This window comes from Fundulus heteroclitus, chromosome 7 (assembly GCF_011125445.2).
Source record: "Fundulus heteroclitus isolate FHET01 chromosome 7, MU-UCD_Fhet_4.1, whole genome shotgun sequence".
Lineage (NCBI taxonomy): Eukaryota > Metazoa > Chordata > Actinopteri > Cyprinodontiformes > Fundulidae > Fundulus > Fundulus heteroclitus.
This window is the reverse complement of record NC_046367.1, coordinates 17,912,124-17,928,594: the sequence shown is the minus strand read 5'-3', so window position 1 is coordinate 17,928,594 and position 16,471 is coordinate 17,912,124. Positions and strand designations below refer to the sequence as shown.

Genomic DNA, 16,471 nt, shown 5'->3' with positions numbered 1-16,471 from the left:
TGTCCTTGCCCCTGGTGTTATTATCACGGCAAACTCTTGTGCAGACATTCTTCAGGAACAGCGTATCCTGCTAGGAACAACTTAAATAGCATATATCAATCCATTCCCCACAACCAAAGTAGGAGAAAAATCTGTTAAAAAGCTTGTAAGCAAGAGCAAGTGCATCTGAGAGATTAGCCAATTGTCGACAAAGAGCTATGATATTATAATACTAAATGATGACGTTACAATACTAAACCAGGATATCAAAGTACTGTCAGCAAAATCTCCAGCTTGAGTGTGAGTTTACAGGCTAAATATTTACTGTCATATTCAATACATTAGTTTATTAATGAAAAGTTTATTCATTTTAGTAGCAAAGTTCACTAAGTGAAACACGTTTTATAGCTTAATTACTAACACACTGATATTTTCCGACTTTTATTTCTCTTAATTATGATGATTTGCTGCTTAGAGCTAAGTAAAACATAGCATTTAAGTTCAACCCATTTAAAAAGTATTTAATACAGAAATATGGGCTTAATGAAAGCTTTGTTGAATACCTGCTTAAAAGTTGTTGTTTTCCAAGGCACTTGAAATCGGACAAATGAGCCTCGTTTGCAACGCTTTTTCCAATTCGTTGAATATAACTGTGCATGGTGTCGTTATCTATCGAGGAGGAGGAAGTCGGTAGAAATTGTGAAATAGCTTGGAGATCTACCCAAGTATTTAAACACACTTTGAAGTTTGAAGAAAAATACTAAAATTGTGTCAGAATTCAGGTTAGACTGTAATTTCTGCTCTGGTTCTGGCCATCATTGTTACTATTATGAGACACCATGTTACTTCTCACAACTCTGTCACTGGAACAACAGAGAAACAATACAGTGATCGGGTAAAACCGAGTAGCGGTGAATGGAAGCTGCTGAAAGTCTCACTTTTTGCCTTAAATCAGTCCCTGTTGTATTGATGGGTGTGAATGCGCTACAGTAATACAGCTGTCAAAAAGTTATGATGAGGACTCCCAAACTGTTATACCATTGAAACTACAGAAGTCTTTCTAAAGTCCGTTTTCTCACAAACCCAAAAACCCAAAAATGGCACTTTAGGCTAATGCTACATGTGTGGAAGTTAAAGTTCTGATATGCAGTCATCCATTTGGTTCAGAAACTAAGGGGGAAAAAAAACAAGTTTCTGCGATCCTCGGACATCAGCAGACGTTTGGGCTGACAGACGACACACAAGTTGTAAAAACTCTCACGTCTCCAGCTATCTATCATGGCATACCACGGCTAGATTTCTTTCTCCCCTTGGAGTCAAGTTTCTAATCGTCTTATAATCATTGAGCCAGGGTGTTTTGAAAGACTGACACTGTTTTCTGTCAGCGGAGAGAATGTGTTCACACATTTACTTTGAACAGTTTTCTGCATAGATGACATGTGGTGAAAGCAACAGCGCCACGCATACATTAGACATTGCCATTAAAAAAGTATTTTTTTGTTGTTGTTGTTTTTTCTCAAGAAAACACTCAGTTTTCCATCAACGGTATTCGGCAGTCACATTGTGTGGTTCTGACTGCTCAATATCCACATATGGTCCTTCCTTTCGGTTGTAAAGGCATGACTACAAAGACCTCTCAGAAAGACACACTTTAAAATTACTTTTTGTCTTTGAAAAACTACAGAAGGGACCTTTTTACAGTTAAGAAATGTTTTAGGTTCAGCCTTTTTCTGCTGTGATTTGCCCTTTTAAGCTGTTTATGTTTCTGTCAGCAAAGCCTCACACCCAGTCCTTAGCATCTGCTCCAAAATGTCCATTATTTTGGGTGGTAAAATGTCGCAAAAAACAACTGTAGTATCAGTTTTATGAAGAGTTTTGCTGTTGTAGCACCCAGAGGCTTAACGTCTGTTATTTGAAATGAACACAAAAAAAATATTTTCAGGGTTGTGATTTTAAAGATTGCCCCAGTAGTTTGGCCTCAGATTGATTAGATTGAAATCCAGCTCCTTTTTGTTATGTCATTCATCAAACACTGCACTCCTTGACAGCATGGAGTTTATGAATATAATCTTGTGATGCACGCAGATCTCCAATAACACTAGCAAAGAGCACAACACTTCAATGTGCTCCATGTGTATCCAACACCAACACATCTCTTTTTGTTTGTCTGGTATTTTGACGTCAATGCTGGTCTGAGGACCTTACAGTGAAAAACTGTTTTCTATAGAAGGTAAGCAATATGGTAGACACCTTGGGGACCAGGGTGGTTTGCATGAGGTTATTGGTGGCTAGCTGCAAGACCCATTCAATATATATATATATTTTTTTATCTTTTTTGCATGTCAAGGGGCGATCATCTTCATGGTGTTTAAGTGTTGTTTATCCTTCTGTCCTTCTCATCACTATAGTCTAGTCTTCAGGATTATACAGGTTTCTATTTGGTGTTATTGTGGCTTTTGTATCTTGTGTTTCCATCTGGACTAAAGGGTTCATGGGCTGTATAAACGGTTACTCCTGATCTTGTTTGTTTGTCTTTATGTCCTCTCTGGCTTCACGACGGCAAATAATGTCCTCTTTGTTGTTGCCTTATCTGTTTATCTGTCTAACCCCCCCCCCCTTCCTAATTGAACTGAAGCGAGCCGAGATGAGCTGCACATCCGCAAAATGAAGCTCAACTACCAGGAAGTGTGCCCCTGTTCCAAGGAAGCGCTGGCACTCTGGGAGAGAAAACTGTCAGCTCCAGGCAGAACCACAAACCTGCAGGACAAGGAGGACATATACAGGGCGATCTGCCTGGGTGAGTGCGGTTGGCCATGTGGGTGTATGAGCAAAGACCAGAATGCACTTTAAAAGGCAAATCATTCTAAACATCGCCTAACTTTTCTCTGTTCTTCCTGCAAGGCGTTCCAAAAAGCAGACGCGGCGAGGTCTGGTTGCTGCTTTCCCATCAGCGCCGGCTGCAGCACAGGCTCCCCCACCGCCAGCAAGCTCCAGACACGCCCTACTACGACCTCCTCAAGCAGCTCACCGCACAGCAGCACGCCATTCTGGTGGACTTAGGTGGGCACGCTGTTTAACCGCAAAGCCCCGTTAGGTTTAGGCCCAACAAAGTGCGAAACATTCACAGTGAGGTCAGACTACAGGCAGAAGTGACCTTTGACCCCAAGTATTTTCTGCAAACAAAACCTGTAAGAAGCAGGAACGAAGCCGTGCACGTTGTGACGGATTTACTTTGCAATGTTCATTTTATGCAATGTTATGACATTTGTCATGTCATAACATTGACCTCTGGGTGTTAGAATTAAACGAAAGAGATGGAAGGAAGCTGGAATATGTCAGAAGGCGGACTTTTTGTCAGCTGTAATATTCAAAGTTTCACTGGATGACCGCGTAGCATCACTGTCAAAAGCACCTAAAAACGAAGGTCAGACTAGCCTCGTGAGACCATCCTGATCTCGCGAGCTTTCAAGGTTTCACTCCCAGATCAGTCTGGGTACTTTCCGTTAAAGAAAATTTGGAGCCGTTCACCAAACGAACGTCCAATCAGCGTTGGCTTTGAGGCAGATTGAGGTGTGACGCAACGAGAAGCGCGACAGTTCAGTCTAAAGAACATGGTGGCTTCAGCCGCTGAAACTAGCGTTAGCGTGGCTATCGAGCAAGTTTTATCGGAATTACAGAGTATTTCTTCACTGAAAGAAGAGCAAAACACTGCTCTGGAGGCTTTTCTCAGAGGAAAAGATGTTTTTGCTCTTTCCCCGACTGGTTTCGGCAAGAGCTTGTGGTTGTGTTTTCGTCGTCGCTGATCTGATTGAGCGACAGAGCGACGAGGAATCTGATTGGTTTATTTGGCCCGTCTATCACCAACATAGGCCAATCAGCTAACCAGTATTTTCGCCCCTTCCCAAAATTACTTCAACGGAAGGTTTCCAGATGGATATGCGGAGCAAATCCATCTGGCGGAGTCAGGTTAAGGTCAGACGTAGAAGTAGATTATTTTCTTCTTTGTAGATTATAGAAAGTGAAACATAGTTCATCCTGCACATCGAGCCTAGTTTTATTTAATATGTTACATTTAAAACTGAGGAAGTCTACGCGTTGATCTAAATTCCTGGGTATTTGGATGCCCTTTACACTTTTTGTGCTGGGGTTACAGGGAAAAAAATTGCTTGGTCTGTTCTACCTTCAAACTTGTTCTCAAGTCAAATGTTCTCAGGACAGACAAAAAGAAATGAAACAAGTCTAGACCTGGACAACGGTGAGGCCAAGGGTATAATAAAATAAATCAAATCAGCAAACGAGTTGAGCGCGCAAAGAAAGTTTTCAATCAGGATGTTTTTGCAACCGGTGCGAGTTCTTCTAAAACGGCCATTTTTCTGTGCTGGCTCCCTGACCCACACGTCATTAAAATCCGTGCCATTTATGTCATCTCAGTGTGAAAAGTGCATAAAATATCACAAAACACAATAGTCTACAATATTATTTGAATTTTTTGCAAGCTGTGCATGCATAGACGGGCTTCTACGTTCACTGCTGCGGCTGATGTGAGCAACGATGGTTTAGCAGTGCCTTGATCAGGACCCCAAGTCGATTGTTGGGATCGGATGCAGTTTTTTGGAAAGCAGGAGAGCGTTGGTGTGGCCTTGCAGCAGCCAGTATTTTAAGTTCTTATATTTAGCACTATTTTCATAACGAGAGCCTATTGTAGTAAACCCATCTCCCTCCTCAGGCCGGACCTTCCCCACCCACCAGTACTTCTCAGCTCAGCTTGGTGCAGGCCAACTCTCCCTCTACAATTTGCTGAAGGCCTACTCTCTGATGGACACGGAGGTAATCCTCTTTCCTCCGCTCGTAGTGCATTACCGTGAAACGTCTCTCCACGACGCTTCTAAAACGCGCTGCTCTTCTTTCTGCTCCGCAGGTCGGCTACTGCCAGGGCATCAGCTTCGTGGCCGGAGTGCTGCTGCTCCACATGAGAGAGGAGCAGGCGTTCGACATGTTGAAGTTCTTCATGTACGACCTGGGCATCCGGCGCCAGTACAAGCCCGACATGGTTTCTCTGCAGGTCAGTGTTGGGCTGTGTTTCATTCCAGCAACGTCTTTGCAAAAGTCTTTGACTTTTTTTGCATTGTATATTTAGGGTTCCTCACCTTGAGGGCCACGCCTCGTTTTCCCTCCTCCTCTCAATCATGCACTACCTGGCGTTAGTCTTTCACATAACACATACAATGCACCAAGGTTTGTGGTTGTAATGTTAAAAAAAAGTACAAAGACAAACCAAAAAAGCTCCAGCGATGATACCATTGCGAGGGTCTTGCAAGTAGCGTTTTATCAGACCGTTGAACGTGGGGCTGTACGGGTGAACTGCTGGGATTTGAATTTCTCCTGAATGTTCTGACCTGCTGCTCGCTGTTTGCTCACTTTTGAGTTGGGAGCCCCAAATAATAAAGCCTCTACAAAAAGAGTTCAAGTCATTAACAACTATAACACACGCCAATGTTTCTATTAATCTGCATAATATATTCTCTTCAGTAACTAATGTTCCTAAAATATCTATAGAAATCTCTATCTGCAGTTTACCTGACTCCGCCAGATAGATTTGCTCCGCATATCCATCTGGAAACCTTCCGTTGAAGTAATTTTGGGAAGGGGCAAAAATACTGGTTAGCTGATTGGCCTATGTTGGTGATAGACGGGCCAAATAAACCAATCAGATTCCTCGTCGCTCTGTTACGAGCGACGACGAAAACACAACCACAAGCCAAGCTACTCTTGCTGCTGCAGGTAAAGGCTCATTAGCTCAGCAAAGAAATACTCTGTAATTCCGATAAAACTTGCTCGATAGCCACGCTAACGCTAGTTTCATCGGCTGAAGCCGCCATGTTCTTTAGACTGAACTGTCGCGCTTCTCGTTGCGTCACACCTCAACCCGCCTCAAAGCCAACGCTGATTGGACGTTCGTTTGGTGAACGGCTCCAAATTTTCTTTAACGGAGAGTAGCTAGACTGATCTGCGAATGAAACCTTGAAAGCTTGCGAGATCAGGATGGTCTCACGAGGCTAATCTGCAGTGGCCAGCGCTGGGATTTAATACGGAAACATTAGGAATTTTAAAGAAGAAAATCTTGCAATAATCAAATCTCTGCACAGGATCATGTGTAGTTCTCAATAGCGTTGTGCACAAACGACTTAAAAGCGTAGACAAAAGGTGCTGAATCATTTCAGTCTACATGGGCTGAGGGAAACTGGCTCTCTTTGTGCACAAATAAACATCTAAATAGTCTCCAAGCAGAGGAGGAATGGCACAATTTAGTTTATATTAATATTGGTACTGTCACGCATTAAATGCACATGGCTTCTGTTTATTTCCCAACAGTATATGCATATTTTAACAGTAGTTTATCCTTCCGTCCAACAGCATTTATCTCATAAAGATAGTTTATTTTAGCGGTGCGCCGCTAAACTACATGTTGAATGCATCGCAGCGTGTTCCAGGACCCCAGAACAAAGGTTTGGACAGTGGCAGTCAATACTATACATTATCACAAGGATAGAACATGAAACATGTTGCTGTAAGAACTGCAGTAGTTGATCCTCCCCATCAGCAAAAGCTGACTAAACAAGATGATGAAAGCACACTGCTCAGTTTCCTTAAGCAACGCCACCCTGACCTTTAAAACGTGCAGGAACCCTTTTCTGAATCATGATGTTTTATTTCACTCAAACGTTTGTCGACTATTTGTGTTATTTTTCCAATAATTTCTTGCAGCTTTACGTTTTTTTTTTTTGGCACAATTTCTTATTTCATTGCTTTTAAGGTGTGTTTCGAATGCACAGGCACGGAAACGCTACATACGCACTGCAAAAACGGATCTAAAAATAAGTCAAATGTTCTTACAGTTAGTATATTTGTTCTTGATTTGAGCAGGTAAATAATATCATTTGCCAATGAAATGACCATTTTAAACCCCTAAAATAAGATAATTAGACATCCTGCACTTGAAATAAGATGATGGAGATGAATTGTTCCGGTTTTAAGTGCAAAAATCTGATTCCGTTGGCAAATCATCTTATTTACCTGCTCAAATCAAGGACAATACTCATTTTAAGAACATTTTACTTATTTTAAGTTCTGTTTTTGCAGTGCGCAACACATTCTGCTTCCTGTTCAGAAACGTGCAAGCCGGACTGTTAAGAGCCGATTTATGGCGGTCGTCTGCCTGCTACCCTTTATGGGTTTCTATTTGCTTGCAGCAGCCTGTCTCCACCTCTCAGTCAGACCACACCTGCTCTGTTAGCTTCTGTTAAACATCAGCTGACCTCAGAGGAGGTGAAGCATCAGGAGGGAGGGGTGGGGGGGGGGTGGGGGGTAATGTTTAATCTCCTTCAGGTAACCGTTGGGCTGAGCAGCAGCCTACCGTTTCTCTCCCGGCTTGCGCTTCGTTCTGCTCTTCAGAGACGTCGTGCGTGCCCCCTGTGCGTGACGTTTGCACGCACAGGGGGCCGTTTTCTCTGTGCTTCAGGAGGAGGTGAGGGTATCCGCTCGTCTTCTTTTGCCGCCGTGAGGAAACCGTAAAAAAAAGCAGAGTGTCTAATTTTAGCCCGGGGCTAACTTCTGCTTTTGCTTCCCGCGCCGTCTCATACTGTAAAACGAGTTATTGCAGCTCATCAGCAAGCGGGGCCTTGTCTGAGCAAGTTCTTAAAGCGACACCGCTCTAACACAACCGCCCGCTGTGCCCGAATGACAACAAAAAACCGTGATTAACTCTTAGATTTCTCTTATGCCAGTTTGCTCTGACCCGTGGTTGCCTTTTCTCTCTCTTTTTTTATCCCAGGTTCAGATGTACCAGCTGTCCAGGCTGCTCCACGACTACCACCGGGACCTGTACAATCACCTGGAGGAATACGAGATCGGGCCGAGCCTCTACGCCGCGCCATGGTTCCTCACCCTCTTCGCCTCACAGTTCCCCCTTGGCTTTGTGTCGCGCATCTTTGGTAAAGTTTCGAGCACCGGCCTCTCTTGTCTGCAGCTCCGACGCCTGAGCGGAATGATATTTACATCCTTCTCATACGTCAGGGATACGCGCATGCTTTTCTGACGCTTTTTTCCTTGCCGTTGTCAGATTTTGTATTTGTGCAGGGTACCGAGGTGATCTTTAAAGTGGCGCTCTGTCTGCTGAGCAGCCATGAGGGGGAGATAGTGGAATGTGACAGCTTTGAGAGCATCGTGGACTATCTGAAAACGACGCTTCCCAGTCTCACACAAACACAGATGGAGGAGACCTTTGCAAAGGTACACTAAGGTTTGCACTACAGTGACGTAAAGCGATAATACAATTTCCTGCCTTTGTCTTACAGTAAATATGGGTCCATGTCCAACGTTGTTGCTCACCATTATTGCTTTTATTGACTATCTAATTTAGCAGTTTTTATGAAGATCAACTAGGAAAGCGGATGAAAAAAACTATACATTCAATTACTCATATTTTATGCAGGTGAAGCTTTCATACCTGTTGCACTCTGGCATAAGACAAAAAACATAATTTTTTGTCATATTAGGATTTTATTTGATGGACCGAGACAGAGAAGCATATGATTGTGAAGTGGAATAAAAGTGATACATGGTTTATGATTAAAAATCATCGCCCAAGCACGATGCTGCTACCAACACATCATTTCCCTGCTGGGCATGGGTGCGCTCAGGGTGATGTCCAGGCCAAAACGTTTCATCTTTGGTCCCATCTGATCAGAGCACATGCTTCCACATCTGCTGTGTGTCTAAATGGCTCGTAGAACCTTAAATAAGACATGCTGTGGCTTTCTTCAGGGTTCCTGGCCTTTCCAAACAAACACCACTATTTGCTTAATGTTTTTTTTTTTTTTTTTACGGAGGTTTTTACTTTGGTTTAACATAATACCCAGAAGTATTTTGGTTGGTAATTCACTGACTGAAATCAAAAAGGGCAATTTAAAAACCTTTTCGACATCAGACATCTTTAAATTAAGGTTGAACTGGACCTGTGGTCATTGTCCTGAATCTGGTCCAGATGTCAAAAAGCATTAAAACTCATATGTTTAAAAAAAATAATGAGGCTAAGTTTGCTTCCTGTGTTCTATAGTATCTGCATTTTAGCTCACGCCAATTTACTTCTGCCGAGCACAAGGGTTACAGAATTTAAAATAAGCACACATAATATAGCCGAGATGCCAAAAAAAGGAGCAAAATGTTGTTTCGTGATTTCTGGAACCTACATATATATACACCTACTGTTTAAAACTCTTCAGGTTGAATATTTTGTACTCAAATGTCCACAATGTTAGAAAAAAGATACAAAAAAAGAGAGAAATTGGAATCGAGAAATGTTAAGATCATTGAAATAAAAAACAAACTTGTAGGAATTCAGCCTTTTTTTTAAAACAGGGACTTTTGTGTCACTCTTCCATTAGGGAGTCCTACAATACTTACATTTATGCTGGAAATAAAGCTTAAACAAAGGTGAACACTATTACCTAATTAGGTATTTACTGATTTTGGGGGCTTCTGAAGACAATAGTTAGTTTGGGCTAAGGGCAGAGTGGGATGATTATGTGTGCAGGCCACACTGTTTAGATTTATATTGATTAAAGAAATTGTTGAAAACATTGTATCCTTTTCCTTCCACCTTAAAATTATACGCCACATTGTCTAGAAGGCTATAAAGTACAATAAATTGATTTGTGGCTGTAAAGTGTATAAATAATCTGAATTCATTCGAATTTTTCCACTGAATGCATGGACTCCTATTAAAAGTATAATGATCCACTGAGATACTACACCACTGCAATACATATTTATAGTCAAGGCATTATTCATCTATACCAGGGGTACAAACAAAAAGTGCTCAGAGATGTACATTTAGAGTTGAGCGTAAACAACCGCACCGTTTTTTTCCCCCCATGTTTGATCACCAGGTTATGGAGATGGACATCTCCAAGCAGCTGCACGCGTACGAAGTGGAGTACCACGTCCTGCAGGATGAGATGTTGGACGCCGGGCCGGCGGCCGACGACTCGGAGCGCCTCGACAAATTAGAGAAGACGAACGTGCAGCTGAAGAAACAGAACATGGACCTGCTGGAGAAACTGCAAGTAAGAAAGAGAGCAAAGTGGCCTATTTATCCTCTAGATTAGAACACTTTAGAGATGCTACAAGAATACCACAGATATTCCCCGAGGGGGGGGGGGGGGGGGCAGTCACCATTAGTAGAGATAATACCAGTTTGTGGGATCCAGAAGGAGCTGTGGGTGACTGCACCGTTTTTCAGTCGTTGCCTCGGGCTGCCTGTAGATGGCGCCGACGCATCAGCAGAGAACGCAGGCAGCACGGCGAGAGCGTTGAGGAGACAAAAGGACCGAGAGCTGGCATGTTCGCCGCACACTTCAATCATTTCAGCGAAGTGTGAATCTGCGGAGGCGGACTGAGAGAGTGGCACCTGATGAGCTTCACACCAGCAGAGGTTTCGGAGTTCTTCAGGTGCTCTCGTGTCTGATTTAACAAGAGAGAATTACAGGAGGGGTCGGTAATGATCAGAGCTGAGAAGGCGCCTCTATAAAACTAAACAAGTTATTGGACTGTGCATGAAGTGTACATTTAGATGCATTTTTATGGCCACTGTTGTTGTTGTGGTGAAAGCCTCATGTCATGGTCATCCAGGGTAGACCTGGGCGTCCGCTTTGTTTCGCCGTTGACTGAGGTGCAAATCTTTGTGTCCCGCAGGCTGCGCGGCAGAAGATCCAGACCCTGGAGACGAGCGTGGAGAACTTCCTCTCTCGGGAGAGCAAAATGAAGCACATGATTCGCTCCCTGGAGCAAGAGAGGGCAGCCTACCAGAGGACCATTGAACGCATGCGCTCCAGCCTCCCCCCAGACGCCCTGACAGATGTGGAGATGACCCAGATGAAAACGGGACCCAACGGGAAAGCCAAAACCGCAGCCAAGAAGCCCTGATGGCAACAGAGGGGGGGGAATGGGGGAATGGGGGGGTGATGAGCTACACTTTACTTCTGTGATGAAGTGTGACAGCGTTTTGTAAATGTTCGAGAAAGACGGACCGTGTGGAAAACATATCTGTTGGGTTTGCGCGCAGACGAAAGAGCGGTGGGAGGGTGGTTTCAGTGAAACTGTCGAGAGTTGTTTCGGGTTGTGCAGAAAAGCCTCCGTTTGTCTCATCTGATTCACCACCGGTTTGAAGGTACAATCCAGTCCCACATCGTCCCTCAATGGTCGGATCTTTTGTGCTAATTAGAAAGTGGGGAGGGGGGGAATTTCCTTGCTAGCACTGCCTTGATGTATTCACTGCCTGCCAGAGTAGCTCCACAGAAGCACATCACCTGGTAGACCTTTTTCAGGCCTGCTCACAGCCGCTAGCAGCGTGTGATCCGCGAGGTTTTGTTCTTTTTTCCACTTTTGTCTCCGATGGACGCCTTGCCTCGTCGCTTTAATACATTTTAAGCGCTTACATTTTTTTTTTTATGAATGTATGAATGTAATGTCTCCCCGTGGGTCGTTCTAATAGCATTCATTCTTTCACCGCAATCTTCAGCAGTTCTAAGGGGGGGTCACATCACTTAAGATCTTTCGTACCGTTGTTGTTGTTTTTTTTGTTTCTTTTCGAGGAGGAAACGTTTCTTCCAGATCTCGGGCAGGATGTGAAGTCGCCTGCCTCCTCGGCTTCCTGTAAGACGCTGGCCGCCTCAGACGTCTCCGTTTTAGCACCGCCTTCAGACTCCGTGGCAGAACTCGCGCTCCCCAGGAGGCGCAGACTAAACAGACTGAGGCGCGGAGACGTGATCCGAATGTACGCGCTGCTGCACTTAAGAACAAAAAAAAAAAAAAAAAAAAAAAAAAGCTCTGCGAGGCACCGCTAATTTTCAGTTTCTGCGGCACCTCTCCAAAGTATTCATAGCCATTGAACCGTTTCCCGTTTTGTCTCGATGAAAATGTCTGTATTTTCGCATGCTTTATTCCAATATATCGATAGAAAGTGGCATATAATTGGGAAATAGAAGGAAAATGAAACATTGTGGCTGTCGCACAGGACACACACACCCAGGCTCATGCACTCTTGGAGTTCATTAGTGAACAAACAGCATCTTGTCTGGAGGAGCTGCAGAGGTCAGCAGCTCAGGTGGATTGGATAACTACTCGTCGTCCTCTAAGTATGTCTAACACATAAATTATATTTATGTGATACCCATTCTAACACATAAATTATATTTATGTGTTAGAATAGGCCAGTCAAAGTCTAGACCTTAACCCGATCCAGGATCTGCGCCAGCGCTAGAAAACTGATGTTCACAGATGCTCTCCATCCCATCCGACTGAGACTGAGCTCTTTTGCAAAAGAGAAATGGAGATAAATGTTCAATCTTTAGATGCACAAAGCTGGTGGAGATGTACTCTTGCAGCTGTGATTGCAGAGAAAGGTGGTTCTGCAAAGGATTTGGCTCGGGGAGGATGAATGCCGTTACACAGCACATTTTCCAGATTTCTATTTGGAAATTTTCTACGTGTCATTCCTTCCACTTTACAGTTCTGCGTTACGTTGTGTGGGTCTATGATGTAACATCTGTATAACAAATTAAAACTCGTAGCTTGACAAAATATGGACAGGTTTAATGGGCATGAATACCTTTGAAAGGCACTTTATTGTGCCTGAGGTACGCCGCTGTTTGACACATGTCCAAAAATCAAGAGTTATAGTCAGGCAGAGAAAGAAGAAAGGAGCTAAAATGAGTCTAAGGACACTTGAGTTTCCCCCTCAGCGATAATGAATCTTGTTTTTTTTTTGTTTTTTTTTTATACAGTACACACACACACGCTGCAGTGAACTGGTTGACTGTATGGACAGACGCTTTATATGATTTAAAAGCTCTGTCCCTGGTTTCTGCTTTGATTTCGTTTCATCCCACCTCCAGGTGTGAATCACTATCGCTTTTTATTCAAGTGAAAAACCTGTTCTGGTTGTTTTTGTTTTCTTTTTAGGTGGAAAAAAATAAACACTTTTTTTACAATTAAATTAGGGTCACTTCTGCCACAAAACAAGAAAGTGTCTGTCAGACTTCCTGCCCTTAGAGACAAGTGACGGCGACACATTTGTCTCAGTTTAAGTGCAAAGTTTTTTATATTCCGGTACTTCAGTCCCTGAGGACGCTTGTTTAGCGAGCGCGTGCATATGCCTGGTGCACTTCTTTACTTTTAAGTTACAGCAGCCGATTCACACAAGATGTCATTTGCTGTTATGTAAATAAGGCCTTAAGATATCGCCGAAAACAGACTTTCCTTATGTTGATTGAGGTGTAACAGAGAAATGAACTGCATGGATTTACCCTGCAAGACATATCAAATGACTGCTTAAAAAAAAAAAAACTACAACTTTTAAAGGATGACTGCGGCGGAGAGGAACTAAGCCTTTGCCTGTAGTTTGTATTACTGCAGTATTTGTACATCTTAGTAATAAGACCATTGAACCAAAGATGTGCTTTATTTCCTGAAAAATATGAATGAATTCATCCAAAATGCAGCGGTGTATTATAAGTTTTATGGGCTCTGGCTGAAGTTTTTTTCTTTTTTTTTCTTTTTTTTTTTTTTTTTTGGATGTTGCTTCAACGAAAACTTGAAACAATGCCAAATATTGGTCACAAAAAACTTGAGTACTTCATAAGAAATGTAATGTCTTTTTTTCTCACGATTACACAACTTTTATTTTCTTTTGCCTTGCAATGCTCTGTATACTGCGACCCTGTGCATTTCATGTCACAGTCGCATATTGTACACTAAAGTGTCGGCCTTCTGTCCTTTTTAGCTGATTTCCTAAGTATAAATTTACAACATTTACATTTCTACAGTGTTCAGGCTTTAACTATGGAACCTCCAAAAAAAAAAAACACCACAAACTGGATGGATGGATGGATGGATGGATGAATAGATAAACATAAAAAAGTGTGTAGTTGAATGGAAGGACAGACGGAGGGATGGATGGATGGATGGATTCTTGGATGATCAGATTGAAGGATGGATGGATAGATGGACAGATGGTCAAAATGATGGAAGAATGGGTAAACAGGTGGATAGTGGGATGGACGGATGAATGGATGGGAGGACAGATGGATGGGTGGGTTGTCCATCACATAGATGAATGATCAAACAAATGGAAACATGTGGTCAAAGTGATGGAAGAACGACTTGAAGGTTAATGGATGGATGGGTGGACGTTCAAACGGATTAGCGGATGGAGGAATCAATCTCTTCTCAGTACTCCATAGATATCCCGGCCTGGACAATACTTACATTTCATACTTTTTCACTGTGCGTTGGAGCTCTGTAAACGCGCCTTGGAGTTGAACTGGCAGAAGGTTTCAGCCGATGTTCTGTTGGGTTCAGTGAAGGCTCTGCATCTTGAGTCCTCGTATCACTGTTTAAACTGTCAACATGAGGGCTACACTGAAGCAAAGAAACTGTCCTGAATACACCAAATAAACCTCACCTTACCTTGTTCTCTGTCTGCTCATGTCCCAAAATATGTCTCTTCCCAGCATGAGCTCAAATAAAGAAATCCTGCTCCTTTAGTCCCCCAAGGTTAGGACGTTGCCTTCAACTGACGACATTATCGCTCAAAAGAGCTAGGGTAAGCATAAAGGTTTTTTATTATTAAGAGTTGTCCTTTTATCTGGGTTTTTAGAACTACATTTCCACATTGGACACAAAATATGAAAAATCTCTCAGTAGACGTTAGATTCAGCCTTGTACACGAGTTAGACTTAAATTGTGGACTTCTGTCCCCCGATCACGTGTGACTCACTGCTCTGCAGTGTGGAGCAAAATGAACTCCAAAGCATTTTAGCTAACGGTACGCTGTTATCAAAGATGTGAAATGTATAAACAAAAGCTAAAATTATATATGGCTACAGATAATTTCCCTAGCTGCAATAAAGTAAAGCTTTTGCCACGTCGTTTGTTGGCTTGCTGAATTTCCCTATTGTGGGGCAAGGAAGGTATTTCGATTTTATTTTAAACCCTGGAACACCGTCCTGAGTGCTGTGAAAAAAAACAACCCAGATTTGCCCTTTTGCTCTTCTTTTTTTTGCATTTAAATATATCAAACAAACCAAATATTACTGAGAAAAAGATGACCTGACTGAATACAGATTGTTTTCCAAGGATGCGCTCATTTATTAATACCTGATGTGAGAAAGCAATCTTCCCCTAAAGCTAATAAGTAACCGTGCCAACCTTGGTGGCAACTGCTTGTGACAGAGGTGTGCGATACTGCATATTTTGGTATGGATCCGTATCGCTGACACTGATGAAGGTTGATATACCATCAAACATCTGGCTTTAGGTGTTTTTTTCCCCCCTTTGAATTATTTTGTTAAAACATAGTCTGGAATGTGGATAAAGTTTATAAGTGACAAAAAAAATACACAAAAAAATTCAATAACATAATATTAATATGGTTAAGAGAAAAATTCTATTTTTCCCTAAATAAAGAGCAAAGAATGATCATTTAAGAGCAAATCAAAACAAAATATTTTATGAGATGGAGAGAAAAATAATTTACACCACTTTGGGTGGGGAGTGTGCCTGCAGGTCCGGCCGCGGTGACCTGGCTTTCGCCTCTTTGGCAGCCATAGCAATGCATAGAAGAATGCATCTGAAACTAAAGTATCACTCTCACTATGCTAGTATGGATATTATCGATGTCTTTGGATTGATAAGCCACCACTTTGCAATAGCTGACAATGAGTCTTTTCCAATGCTGTGGAGGACATTTTGCCCAATCTTCTTTGCAGAACTGTTTAAATACAGCCACACTGGAGGATTTTAGGGCATGAAATCTTGTGAGGGGAAGACTCCAGAAATACAGCGGTACCAACCACATTCTTGGTAAAGTTTGTTACTCCGTCTTGCAAAAAATGTTGCCGGCGTCTTCACCTCACCAGCGCTGTCCCTCTCCACGCATCTTGGCAGGAGGTAAAGTTTTGCCAGAAAAATTTGGATCTTGTTGAGCTTCAGCACATTTTATTGTGCCACACCTCTTCTCATAATAACATGATGTAAGGGGTGAAGAAGACTCCACTAGATTTAATTGACAATACTGAATATATTACATTTTTTCTAAAGGAATGTTTCTATAAAGTTGATTTTGTTACCTTTCATGTTTGGTCCTTCCTTTCTGATGTTTTTAAAAATATTTTCTAAAAAGCTGACAGTTCAAAACTATAGAAAGGGCAAATAATTCCATGACTCTTTCCCCTACAACATGCAAAATGTGTCATGGTGAAGTTGTGATATAAGGTCTTCCAAACTCTTTACACTTGCATCTCAATAAAATACAAGATAAGTAAAAATGTTAATTAAATCCAAAAAAGTGAAACATAAAATTATGTCTCCCATAAAAATTCCAAGACAAAATAAAATGACTTTAATAAAAAAAGGATGGCATGCCAAAAGGTAT

The 16,471-nt window shown here is 42.3% G+C and overlaps 1 protein-coding gene across 6 annotated transcripts in view; it reads left to right on the top strand.

The window, feature by feature from the left end:
• Window positions 1-14,510, top strand: part of tbc1d4 (TBC1 domain family, member 4) — a 49,917-nt gene extending 35,407 nt beyond the window's left edge. For 3 of the 6 annotated variants that reach the window (XM_012864344.3, XM_012864341.3, XM_012864345.3), the window contains 8 exons: window positions 2,612-2,776; window positions 2,881-3,039; window positions 4,706-4,806; window positions 4,898-5,041; window positions 7,811-7,970; window positions 8,099-8,268; window positions 9,927-10,103; window positions 10,732-14,510. In XM_012864344.3, the coding sequence (XP_012719798.2) occupies window positions 2,612-2,776; window positions 2,881-3,039; window positions 4,706-4,806; window positions 4,898-5,041; window positions 7,811-7,970; window positions 8,099-8,268; window positions 9,927-10,103; window positions 10,732-10,962 (1,307 nt within the window). In that variant the 3' untranslated portion in view covers window positions 10,963-14,510. Of the gene's footprint in view, window positions 1-1,942; window positions 2,210-2,611; window positions 2,777-2,880; window positions 3,040-4,705; window positions 4,807-4,897; window positions 5,042-7,810; window positions 7,971-8,098; window positions 8,269-9,926; window positions 10,104-10,731 lie in introns of those variants that run through there. The other 3 variants (XM_012864342.3, XM_012864346.3, XM_036139071.1) reach the window with 2 other exon arrangements.
• Window positions 14,511-16,471: the final 1,961 nt, after the last annotated feature.